General features: G+C 41.7%; 3 protein-coding genes across 6 annotated transcripts in view; 1 reads left to right on the top strand and 2 right to left on the bottom strand.

The window, feature by feature from the left end:
• The window catches only part of gdpd5b (glycerophosphodiester phosphodiesterase domain containing 5b), a 46,719-nt gene extending 40,003 nt beyond the window's left edge, over positions 1-6,716 (top strand). Inside the window, exons 11-18 of one of the 4 annotated variants that reach the window (XR_009674125.1) lie at positions 270-491; positions 1,171-1,328; positions 1,420-1,567; positions 2,856-2,938; positions 3,555-3,569; positions 4,543-4,655; positions 4,922-5,183; positions 5,396-6,716. Coding sequence is in view for 2 of the 4 variants with exons in the window: in XM_061045866.1 (XP_060901849.1) it covers positions 270-491; positions 1,171-1,328; positions 1,420-1,567; positions 2,856-2,938; positions 3,555-3,569; positions 4,543-4,655; positions 5,396-5,481 (825 nt within the window). In the remaining 2 variants the exon portion in view is untranslated. The remainder of the gene's footprint in view (positions 1-269; positions 492-1,170; positions 1,329-1,419; positions 1,568-2,855; positions 2,939-3,554; positions 3,570-4,542; positions 4,656-4,921; positions 5,184-5,395) is intronic. The other 3 variants (XR_009674126.1, XM_061045866.1, XM_061045868.1) reach the window with 3 other exon arrangements.
• LOC132980014 (P2X purinoceptor 5-like) overlaps positions 1-12,515 on the bottom strand; it is a 103,066-nt gene that overhangs the window by 48,139 nt on the left and 42,412 nt on the right. The window lies entirely within an intron of this gene.
• On the bottom strand, positions 8,110-12,313 carry hspa13 (heat shock protein 70 family, member 13). Its single transcript, XM_061045865.1, has 5 exons — positions 12,128-12,313; positions 11,692-12,032; positions 10,600-10,813; positions 9,881-10,048; positions 8,110-9,482 (listed from the first exon to the last, which is right to left on the bottom strand). The coding sequence occupies exons 1-5, from the start codon at positions 12,150-12,152 to the stop codon at positions 8,911-8,913; spliced, it is 1,320 nt and encodes a 439-aa protein (XP_060901848.1). The 5' UTR covers positions 12,153-12,313; the 3' UTR covers positions 8,110-8,910.

The following is a 12,515-nucleotide window of genomic DNA, read 5'->3' as shown; positions in this document are numbered from 1 at the left end:
CAGCTATGAGTAGTTCAATGTTTTGTAGTAAGGGTCATTAGCCCATTGAGTCATGAGACCCTTCCTTCAGTTTCTTTTAAATACTGCAATCCAATCAGGATTTTAGACGATTCTCTCCTGTATGCAGAGTGGACATTAAAACATTATTAATTTATTAAAATATTATTTGTGTGTTAATTAACCTTCAACCTGCATGAAGTACAAACTAGTGTCTAGAATAGAATGAAAACACTTAATGAACAATGTGCCCCTCTGTCCCTGTGTTTCAGGGTGACCCTTTCTGGACTGTGCACATGCTGTCCCCACACGAGAAGGATCTGATTACCAACCAGAGTGTGTGCAGCCTGGAGCAGCTTCTGAAACTGGCTTCCTATCACAACACCACAGTGGTGTTTAGGCTGAGGAGACCTCCTCCAGAACACCCCTGCCATTACAGCTGGATCAATGATACTCTGCAGGCTGTGCAGCAGTCTGGCATTCCTCAGAGCCTGGTAAGTATATAGGAGTTGAATGCTGATGTCAGCTCCTAGACCCAATCTGCATCATGAACAGTCCTGTCCTCTCTCTTAAAATGAAAAAAGGAATCCAGCAATAATGATGTCCATTTTTATAGTTTCTCTTTCTCTGTTAACAGGTTTTATGTGATTTTTCACTGTTAAATGTAATATAAATCAAGTATATCCTCTGAAAATAACTCTGTGAGTCATGACTGTCTACAATGGGTGTAACACCCGAGTCCCACTGTCTGTGATGTTTTCAGAGTTTTCAGAGTCCTATCTTCACTTTGTTTACATCGCCCGGACGGCCGGCTGACTCCTCCCCTCGTGTATAAAAGTTGTTTAATTGAGGGACTAGAGAAAAGAAGAATAACATACTGTACTCACTGCTTAACTGTGTTTCTAGATCACGCTCATTTCAGGTAAATTTACATGCAGTGTGAAGATACGAGCATAATAAAGATCACTAGCATTAGCATGCTAACACAATAATGCAGCGCGAGTTGTTTTGGTTTCATGCTGGTGCTCAAGGGCGACATCTGCTGGATCAAAAAATCACATGTAAAGCCTTTAAATACAAAACGTTCAGATCCTGTCCCTGTCGAAATGTAAATCTCACACACTTCTAATGAGATAAGTGTAATTGTAGTTCTATGTTTTGTGCTGTTTGTAGGTGATGTGGACTCCAAATGAAGACAGAGCGATGGTGAAACAGCTGGCCCCTGGTCTGATCCAGACCTCACTGGAGAAGCTGAATCCTAAGAGTCTAGATCAGTCTGGCATCAGCAGGCTGCTGCTCAGATACAACCAGGCCAGCACACAGGAAATCAGGTCAGGACAATAACACTCACAAAGTTGATATGTTACTTCTCATCTAAATGTTTTATTTGAAGACTGGCTGAATGTGTGTGATTACTTTCAGAGACTTCTCCCAGAGCAATGTCAACCTCACTCTTTACACTGTCAACGAGCCCTGGCTCTACTCGGTGCTCTGGTGCAGCGGGGTGTCTGCAGTCTCCTCAGAGGCACCACAGATCCTTAATAAGGTGCCTTACCCCGTCTGGCTCATGGTAAGCATCCATCACATGCTGGACAGATTTATGTTCTTTGCTTCTTTTCAGCTTTTACTTAATTATCAAGCACATTTTCTCTACAATCATCCAGGAGCCACTCTTTCTTCAAGCCTGGAGAAGATCATTTTAGTAACAAGATTTCAAAAAGCAAGTGTAAAAGACCTAAATTGGCTGCAGGTCTAAACAGTGTAGATGATATTAGATGTCAGCCGGTCTCCTCTGTTTGACTTAACTAGATTAGCTAATATCAACAATAGAGCCTTGCTTTCAACATAGTTCATCTTGTCACTTTATTTCCTGCTCCAAGCAAGCTCTCCTCTTCATTTGTCAACACTCATATGATGTCTAAGCACAATAAAAAAGACATTCATCATATCTGCAGCACATCCTGTAGTGTATAACACGTGCTCAACACAGCTCCTACATTGCACCTTTTGTACATTTTGTGTTTTTTATATTTTATATTTTACATTTTTAAATTCTATGTTATATATTGTAATATCTTCTTATACTGTATTATTTAAGTTGTTGCTAGTTCTGCTTTATTTCCTTGTTAATTGTTTAGCACCAATACACCAAGTCAAATTCCTTGTATGTGTAAATGTACTTGGCAATAAACCCCGATTCTGATTTCCAGTTCAGGCATATCTTGAAACCTCTTAACACAGTTATCCCCAACACTGTGCCTCTCTGTTATCGTTCCTCTCGCCTCTTCTGTTCAGTGTGCAAGCCTGCTCTTGCCGTCTGTGCCAACATATGGGAACTCTGCATGACAACATGTGGATGATGCCCAGGCCCCCTGCTGTGGTTCAGGGAGAGTTTAGGCTGTTGGGGCATCTGTAATACTGTCTGTTAGAACTGTGGAGCTAAGTCAAGTCAAATCTGCCATCGGGTGTTGTTTATCCCAGTGGAAGCGAATTTAAATCCTCAAGGCATCGGATTAGTTTGTGAAATGTTTTTTTTGTTTTTGTGTTGTTTTACATGAGTATATTAAGGATTGTGTTAAACAACATATCCTGTCAGCTGCACGCACACTACTGCTCATCTAAAAGAACTGTTCAGTACCTGTATCCCATGTGAAAATAACATTACAATATATTTTTATTCAGTTTATTCCAAAGGTGTGAGCTGATTTTCAGAATGATTTTTTTAAGACAGCTTTGAGTTTGTGGCTCAAAACAGGACTCTTGACATGTAGCGCCACCTAGTGGTGGACTATGCCATTGAAGGTGAAAAGCTTGAACCTACTGTAACTGTTGGTGTGTTTCTGTGTGTGTGTTTTCAGAGACCAGATGAATACTGCCTGATGTGGGTGTCTGCTGACCTCATCTCTTTTGCTGTTGTTGTAGGAATATTCATTTTCCAGAAGTAAGTACAATCACTCTGTATTTGAAAAGAAATGGAAACATCTTTCCTGTTCCTCTCTCTCAAACCCAAACACACATTTTAACACATATTTTAACATATCTTTTACTGCTAACTTACAAACGCCTCTCCCTTTATTTAGAAGACACCTCTGTGTACATAACTACAAAGCCAGCTCATACATATTAATGCAGCTCCTCGTGCTGTTATTGTTTTTTAATTATTTGCTAATAATGAACATCAAAGAGATGTAAAGAAATCTTCATTATTTCATTACCTATGCTTGTGTTTTTTATTGTTTTATGATGTATTTCATCTGGACGTGACAGAGGAGATTTTATCTTCGCTTCACTCCCCTCCTTTATGACTTCTCCTTAGCTGGAGAGTGATTTTGTCTGTTTGTGTGACACATTCTAAAGAGAGATGGACCTGCCTCCTGTTGTCTCTGTTACAGTCCTGCCTCGGCTCTGTAGCTTCTGCTGGCTTCTAAACTGACCTCTCTTGTCTCCTGCCTTCTTTTGTCCTTTTTTTTGTCCTTCTGCCTCTTCCTCGCCCTCTCTCCTCTGCCTGATTCGCATGCTCTTCTCCTCCTCTGCTGCATTCTGGCAACTTCTCTCAGCTATCACATGATCAGGTAACTGGGTCACCTCTCGGGACCCAAAGTCTTCTCAATTTTCACCCTCTTTTGTCTTTCACTATTTTCTTTATCCAACATGCTTTTATTCATCGAAGTCTTTTGTCTCCTCCATCTTTGTGTAATTCTTGTTCTTTATTTTTCACACTTTCTTTGTTATGACATCAGATTCCTCTCCACCTTCTTTCTGTCTTTTTTCTCTCTCTGCCTCACTTTGTAGGCATTCACCTGAAACATACTGCGATGCTGTCACTTCCCTCTAGAGGGAGGGTCTCTGCCCATGCTAGTCTAATAAATGAATGCTTTCAGCCCACATAGCACAGAACAAATTCTCAGCATTAAGTCGACATGTAGATTTAAAATCTCTGATCGCATTAATGCTAACGACTAGATGTCCAAATGGAGCTACTGTACTGCATTAATCAGGAGAAGTGCCTCAAGATTGGCTTTACTGATGCTGATGAAGTAAAAGCTTGCTTGTTTGCATTTCTGTTTCTTAATGCCTCTCTGCATTAGTCACAAGTCACTGTGACTAATGGTCTCAAGTTAATTTAAGTGAAATCAAAAGCTGTTCTCATTAAAGCAAGGACGCTGTTTTCACATACAGGAAATAGATTCCTCTGACATCACAGCTCAGTCCAGGGAGGGGGTTTACCAACAAATGTTAATTAAATGAACACACAACTAAAGTCCCTCAATGGAGTGAAATGATTTGTTCTATTTGTTCCACAGAATTTTAGCATCACTGCAAAATTGGTATTTGCTGAAATGCAAATCATATATGTTGGAAAGACTTTCTTAGGCAATTAGTGAAGAAGTAATTACCAACAAGACATTTTTAATAGAGAATTTTTCAGCCATAAAAACAATTTTAGGACTTCAGAGGACATGTGTATTTAGAGCAGAGGCAGCAGTATGAAGTTACATAATCACTGTCTAGCAAAGATGTCTAATCAAACATGTGACCCCACAGGTATCGCATGAGCGGTATGCGCAGCTACAACCCTGAACAAATCATGCTGAGTGCCGCAGTCAGGAGGTCCAGCAGAGACCTCAACGTGATGAAGGAGAAACTAATTTTCTCTGGTAAGACCCTCAAACCGAGAAGAGGCAGAATGTGTTTTACTCTTGGATGTTTTGTTGCATTCTTGTTCTCGTGTGTTTTGGGCTCCTGAACTCATAAACAAACTTATCTCTTTATAATTTACATTTTAATGGCTGATTTAAAAAACAGAGATTTTAGCTTTTTGTGAGTTCCAGGTGCCCAGCCAGCATGTTTACTGCATCCCAGCATGATCCTCTCTGAGTGTCTGTGAATGTTCTTCCTCCTCTTTCTCTTTCCCCTGTTGAAGGTCAACCTCAGTAGCAGCCTTTGTGATGTACAGCACCTCCTGTCCATGCTACCACCAGTGTGACTTACATTTCATGCATCCATTGCATCTCTCGTTGCCTGCCACTCCTCTGTGTACTATGCCCTTCTCCCCCTCATCCATCCATCATCCCTTCATGCACCAAACCTCCCCCATAACTCTCCTGCTGGAGACAACATCATGTGTAGGGGAGCTTATAGACGCCCCAATCTGTCTTGACAGCCTCTAGTGCTGGGGGGCAAAGGTAAGTCGAATCACTGCCAACTGTTAAAGGTTCTACATAGTTTCCATTTCCATTCAGTTTCTCTCTCATGTACTTCTATTTGTTACATTTTGTAATCTCTTTCACCAGTGCTGAGTTATTTTTTTTTTTTTTTCCAACGGTTGTGCTATAAATATGATGCAATGCCACCATGCTGTACACTGATTTTCTTCTTATCCTTTGGCGCCCTCCAGAGGTGGGGAATGGTGTTGGAAGTGCTGAAGAGCTGTATGCAGACAATGGCTACGACTACTACACCAATCAGGGCATAAACCAGTGATTGGGACTTACCTTTGTGAATCTGCTGTGAGAGACGGAGATGACAACAACGCTTTGTTTTCACATCAGAGCGAGGTCTGTCCTCCTCTGTCCTCCTACTCATTAACTGACAGATTTCTGTATCTGATGCGGAAAACAAACCACGCCAGTTACATCCTGTACATGCTGTAAATAGTTTTATGTTTTGCTTGTCGGATATGCTGCAACATACACGGGAATAAATGCACTTTTATGAATAGGACTCGCCAAATCTGTGGCCTCCTCTCTCACATCTAAACGTCTGAGAGGCTCTATAAGTTACCAATGCCTACTTCTTTTAAAGATGTGTTTTCAGATTATTTTGCGCTGATTCTCCAAAGCAGTACCTTGGTTGGTTTTAGCCAATTTACATGATATTAATGTCTTTTTAAAAAGGCTCTTTATTTATGGCTGAATGAAACTAGTACACTAACGGCTCATCATGCTCTCGCCTTCTGTCGACACTCAGCTGCGCTGTTGTTCACAAAAGTAATGATATAAGTATTTATATTTAAAGAGAAAACTTCAAAAGGCAAACGATTAGTTTACAAAAGCCCTGCCTTCTACTCCTAGTGAAATATTCACATGGTGCATGTAAGATAATTTACTATTTTGATAGAGGTTGAATTTCCCCTTTTCCCAACTTTTGACCGTGTAACAGTAACGATCATATCAAGTAAAAGTGTGCGCGAGCTGTGCTCCCAGTGCAACCAGAAGAACTTGTTGAAATGGTTTGGGGGAGGGACTTGTGTGCCGTCTCTTCATTGTAAATGTGAATGTGTTGTTGTTTGTCTTTTTTTAAAGATGTGTATAATGTATTGTGTGTGTATGGCTGGTATATATATTTTTAACCTTGTGTGCAGTTCTATGCTGGGTGAATAACATTTCAACAATGTGAGAGTTATAGCAATAGTAAGGTCAAGATGGAAGTCATTGAACTGCCTGGTAGGCCTCTGAGCTGCAGTTAAAGTCTGTGGTTGATTAGTGTTAACATACACAATGCATCTACTAGCTGGTTGCTGGTGTAAAACTGAATGCTGTAAGGTAACTGAAGTGGGTGCTAAATGTGAAAAAAAAGCTCTTAGCTTATTGAAGGGACGCTACAGGTATCACTACAGGCAGCACAGGTTCAAGGAATTGACTGTCTGCCTTTTGTGTTTTTCTTTTCTTACGGTATTACTGTGCCTCAGAAGTAAACATTAAAACAATCTTCTAATACTGGAGTTTTCTTTAAGTGATTTGTTCTGAGTACTTGTACTTGGTTGTTTTCCTTTTACAAAGATTTCTGTTTAAAGGTGAACTATGCAATTTTTTGATCCAGCAGATGTCGCCCTTGAGCACCAGCATGAAACCAAAACAACTCGCGCTGCATTGTTGTGTTAGCATGCTAATGCTAGTGATCTTTATCATGCTCGTATCTTCACACTGCATGTAAATTTACCTGAAATGAGCGTGATCTAGAAACACAGTTAAGCAGTGAGTACAGTGTGTTATTCTTCTTTTCTCTAGTCCCCCAATTAAACAACTTTTATACTCGAGGGGAGGAGTCATCTGGCCTTCCCGGCGATGTAAACATTATTTTGTAAAATAATGGAATGTGAAATCATGAAATGTAAATCCCTATTTAGTTCTGAAAGTATAGTATAGAATTGTTTCAAAGTGCAGCTTTAACAATAGGACGATAATAATCACTGAGCTGATGATGTGACCGCAGACAGTCCTAACAGCTGGAGGAGCTAAATGTATTCAGCATGTATTCAGCATACTTTGTGAAACATCCAGATATGCGTGACGCACAGAAACAGATCTCGTATAACTGGTTAAAGCAAAGCAAGTTAAATAAAGCAACAGTGAAGAAGATGAGGAATGACGTTTTAATTGACTGAAACAATCGAAACAGTTTTTGAGGTCTCTTGACTTTCAGTGTGTTCAAATAGAAAAACTGATCCTAAGCATGTAGTCGCTCACCCGCATGTCAATAATGATCTCGACAGCAGACAAAGGCAGACTGAATTTGAATCTTAACAAGATGTTGACAAATTTAGAAGTCCGATTGTAAAAGGACATGTAATAAACATTTTCATTTGGCACTCAAAAAGTTGAGATAAAAGGAATGCAGGCAGCTTGAGTTGTTGTTACTATATCGACTACTTTATAGAAATATAAAGTTAAGTACTTTATGTTTTCCAAGTAAATCTACTTTAATTCTGGGTGCCCAATATGACCTTCTGTAAACCAGCAAACAGGCAGGAATACACATCTTTTTCCACACTTACTTATTTTACAGTTCTATTACGTTAGGCACCCGACCACTAACGAAGTGTCCATCAAACATTCTACAAATCTGACGCCAACACACAAGGCACCAGTACAACCAGTAAGCAATGCTTTGGTCCTACTGTGACACTTCCAGAGTTGACCTTCTCTACCTACAGCAGCACAAGCAGGTTGTTATACTTCACTTTGATGTGAAGTAAAAAAGGTTTCAGTCAGCAACATTTAAATACAATATGCAGTATTGTCAGAAAAAGTCAAGTTGGCCAACATGGAAATTCTTAAAGTGCAACACTGAGCATGATTCATCATTCATTCATAAATAATACAATCTGTATTATAGATTGAATTATTACAGTACAGCATGAACAGTAAGGCTTTCACAAAATGCACCTCACCCTTCAACCCTTATCATGAGGAAAGTAGTCAGTATTACACTGAATCTTTTTTAAATGAGTTACGTTAACCCCTGATGAAGATGTGTCAAAATTCATAAAAAGCCTGCAAAAGACCTGCACTAATACACTCTCTCACTTTCTCTCACACACACAGATTAAATGGGAACAAATAAATAAATAAATAGATGAGGCTGCAATGGCAAGTCGTTAAGTACTTTGAAGGAATGTCTGTTCCCTGATTTGAACATCATGAAAGGATCTACCATGAACAAGCTTCAGAAATAAAGCCTCAGCAGCTGTGGCTCAGTTTGGTAGAGTCGGTGGTCTCTCAACCGGAAGGTCAGGGGGTTCGATTCCCAGCTCCTGCAGCCACATGTCTGATGTCCACAAGCTGAAGTCCATTTACCATGTGTCAGTAGGTACATGAGAGAGGGGTCTACTTCCCTTTCCACCAGTGTCTCGTTGTGTTCTTTCCTTCTGAAGCCTCGTGTGCAGCATGATCAGCTTTTACTTTTAAAACAGGTTTGTTCTCTTCTACAGATGGTTTCAGTTAACACAAGTTGAAGAGGAGTCACACATGCAAAACAGTCACATGTTGTTTTGCTTCAATCTCCCCACACACACACACGGCAATGCTTCAACAACAGAAGTACCTTGGGTTTTAAATGATGAGTATGATGAGTATGAAACAGTCAGTCTCTGTGGCCTCTCTTTCTTTGGAATAAATAACTGAGTACAGATTAGCTGAAGTTCGTCTTGCGCAGGTGCCTGTTGGGGATTTCTATAGCGCTGACTTGTAAAGGCCAGGAGCCCCCCATGATGCCAGCCTGAATGGCCACCCCTGTAACCACAGCCAGGTCAGGGTCTACTGATGTGTTAGGCTCCTTCCCAAAGAACTCACTGATCAGCCGTCTGATTCGGGGTATCCTGGTGGACCCTCCAACCAGAACAATCTCATCTACTTCCTGCTTCTCCAGGTGGCCCTCAGTCAACACGGTCTTAACAGGAGCCAGGATTTTCTGGAAAAGATCCTCATTGAGGTCTTCGAACAGCTTGCGAGTGATCACAGACTGGAAGAGGACCGGAGCAGGAGCAGATCCCTCAGACGACTCAGAGCTGTGGAGGTGCAGGGGCAGCCTGATGGTGGTGCTGTGCTGGAGGGTGAGGTTCAGCTTGGCTGCTTCCACAGCCTGTCTCAGACGGTGAAGGTCCTCTTTCAGGGTCAGTGGGACACCAAAGTCCTGCTGGACTTGCTCTGTGGTGTATTGGAGCAACCTCTGGCTGAAGTCTTGACCTCCCAGCTTGTTGTTGCCTGTCAGAAAAAAAAAAAGTCCATTTAAGGTTAAGCCGCTCTTTTCTCCAGCAGAAAACAAAACAAATGCTGCTTTGAGAAGTTTCAGATTACAAAGGCTAAGATTACAGCAGGTTGTTGTGGGAACTAGCATTATACACCCCAGACAAATGACTAAGTTCATTCAGAACATGTTTTTTTTTAGCTGTTAAATTTTTCCATCATGAAGAGGAGAGAAGAAAATAGACGGACGCCGACACAAACACTTGAAGGAATCTTGGTGTTCATGTGTTACTTACAATAAAGGCCCAAAAAGCCCAACAATAAATCGAAATGTTTTTTTACTTTTCTATTAACTTGACCTTGACGGAGGGGTCAAGGAGGGGGTCCATTAATTAATGAAGACAGAGAGACATTACCTGCCATGGCTCTGGTGAGAAACATGCCTCCCTGTTTGTTGAGCAGAGAAACATCCAGGGTCCCTCCCCCAAGGTCGACCACCAGCACGTTGAACACGTCCACCTTGTGCAGGCCGTAGGCCATCGCTGCTGCTGTGGGCTCATTGATCACACGCAGGATCTCCAGACCTGCAGGACAAACAGGAGAGATGTTCAATGACCTGGACTGAGAGGTATTATTCTAATGCAGTGAGTTATTATTCATACACATTTACACACTGATGACACAGCAGCAGGAGCAATTTGGGGTTCAGTGTTTTTGCCCGAGGACATTTCAATCAAACTTTATTTATAAAGCACCTTTCAAACAAATTAAATTGCAGTTCAAAGTGCTTTACAAGAGTACAGAAAAGTTATTGACGAAAAAGTAGTTTGTAAAAATCATTGATAAAATCATTGAGAGACTAATGCACACCAATAAGAATTAAGAAAAAGAAAAAAAACTGCGGGAGATGGGGATCGAACCTCGTGTTGAGGTGACCATCTCTACCACTGAGCCAATAATACAATAACGTTTTGATGCAAAGGCTTTAGCTCTTATCTTTGCTTTGTCTTTCACAGTGATACTCAACCTGAGGCACTCATGAGACTGCTTTGTCAAATGACTTACTAGGAGAAGATATACTTTATTAACTAGAACATCCCATGTCCATTTGAAGTACCGTAATAAGAAAACTGACCAGCGAGGTTGGCAGCCCTGACCGTGTAGTTCCTTTGTCTCTCGTCAAACTCTGCAGGCACAGAGATAACAGCTTTTTGGATGGGCACATTGAGCTGCCTCTCTGCCATCTTTTTCATCTTCAGGAGCAGCCTGGAGCCGATGAACTCTGGTGTCACAGTGAAGGTGTGGTTGGTGAAGATCTCAAACTCTGCACTTCCATTGTTGTTCATCACCTGGGAGAGAGACAGGAAACAGTGAGGAGGGAATGTTAACATTAAGAAAAGCAAAGAGGGCATCTAAATATGTATTGTTGTTTATTTCAAGAGGAGTTACGTGAAGTTAATCAATGACTCCACTGTGAGAAAATGAAAGGATCAAAAAGTGATGTTTTAATCGCTGCTCGCTTACAAAACAGAGACAAAAACAGCTCCTCCTTACTTTAACTCTCTCATCCAGGTCTACACTCCCTCCCGCCCACTACGCTCTGCCAATGAAAGGTGTCTGATCCAACCTTCACAACAGGGTCCTAAGTCTCTGACTAGACTCTTCTCCTCTGTCGCCCCCCGGTGGTGGAATGAACTTCCAAACTCCATTGGATCTGCAGAGTCCCTCTGCACCTTTAAGAAAAAGCTAAAGACCCAGCTCTTTATGAACACCTACTAACTTAATGATGATGGTCTCCATATTATTGATGATGATGATGGTAATGACGATGGTTTTTGTTTGATAATGACGACTTATAAGATGGTTTCTATACTGATTAGAGCTCTCAAGAACTGCCCTCAATGTTGTGCTTTGTCTCTGGTCACTTCCTGTCAGCACCTGTGTGTCCAATCAGACTCAAAGCTGATCGTTTGCTCTTACTGACATTGTTCCCTTTTTTCTGGATCCTTGCTTATGTTGTACTTACTCTCTGATGTACGTCGCTTTGGAGAAAAGCGTCTGCTAAGTGAATTGTAGAATTAAATATTTGTACTGATTGCTGGTTGGGTCTAAAGAAACAATGTTGGGAACCACAGCTCATGGGTCAACGTGTGTTTTTCAAATGCCCCCACAACAGAGACACACGTTTTAAATACACATGTTGTGTTCTTGTCCCGGGATGACCCACCTTAAATGGATAGCGAGCACTCTCCTCCTTCAGGACCTCGGACTCAAATGTTTTTCCTATGAACCTCTTGGCGTCATAGATGGTGTTCTGTGGGTTGCTGTCCGCCAGGTCCACGGCTTTGTGTCCCACCAGAACCTCTGTGGTGGTGAAAGAGACGGCGCTCGGGATGCTCTTCCGTCCCTCCTGGTCTCTGATGATCTCTACCTCCCCGCTGCCCGGCAGGAAGACCCCGACGGAACAGAAAGTGGTCCCGAGGTCCAGGCCGATCACTTTCGGTTTTGGGGGTGGTAAATACTGCTGGCCCAGATACCCAGCCAGGAACAAGGCCAGAATCACCGAACCTGTAGCACGGCAATGACAGGTGGACCAGTCCAGTTAGTTCATGTGTGAGCATCACGGCGGCACCGAGAGAAAAGAAAGATGGCTGTCAACTTACCAATCATGGATATTTCTCCGGACATTATCAGACCAGGTTCCGAAGCCAATCAACTCCTAAAATGTATCTGATACTGGGCTAAATGATGTCCGGTTTCACAACTGAGTGATGCAGAAGGGAAGTTTTCAGAACACCAACAAAATACACGTCAACTCTACGTGAGGACTTGTGAATGCTGGGTAATGTAGTTCTTACGGCAGTTGTTCTATGGACGTTGCTGGAAGTAAATATTGCCTTTGTACTGCACTACCCATAACTCCTAGCGACATCGCAACGTAATACGGAAGTTTCATGACGTAACCATGTCTTCAGCCAACCAGACAGAAGGAAGCGGTCTCATGTTTTGTTTCACCGGATTTATGAATAGAAAGAAATACATTTAAGATGG

This window comes from Labrus mixtus, chromosome 9 (genome assembly GCF_963584025.1).
Source record: "Labrus mixtus chromosome 9, fLabMix1.1, whole genome shotgun sequence".
In the NCBI taxonomy this organism is placed as follows: domain Eukaryota; kingdom Metazoa; phylum Chordata; class Actinopteri; order Labriformes; family Labridae; genus Labrus; species Labrus mixtus.
Note: the sequence above shows the minus strand (reverse complement) of the source record. Positions and strands in the feature narration are given on the sequence as shown.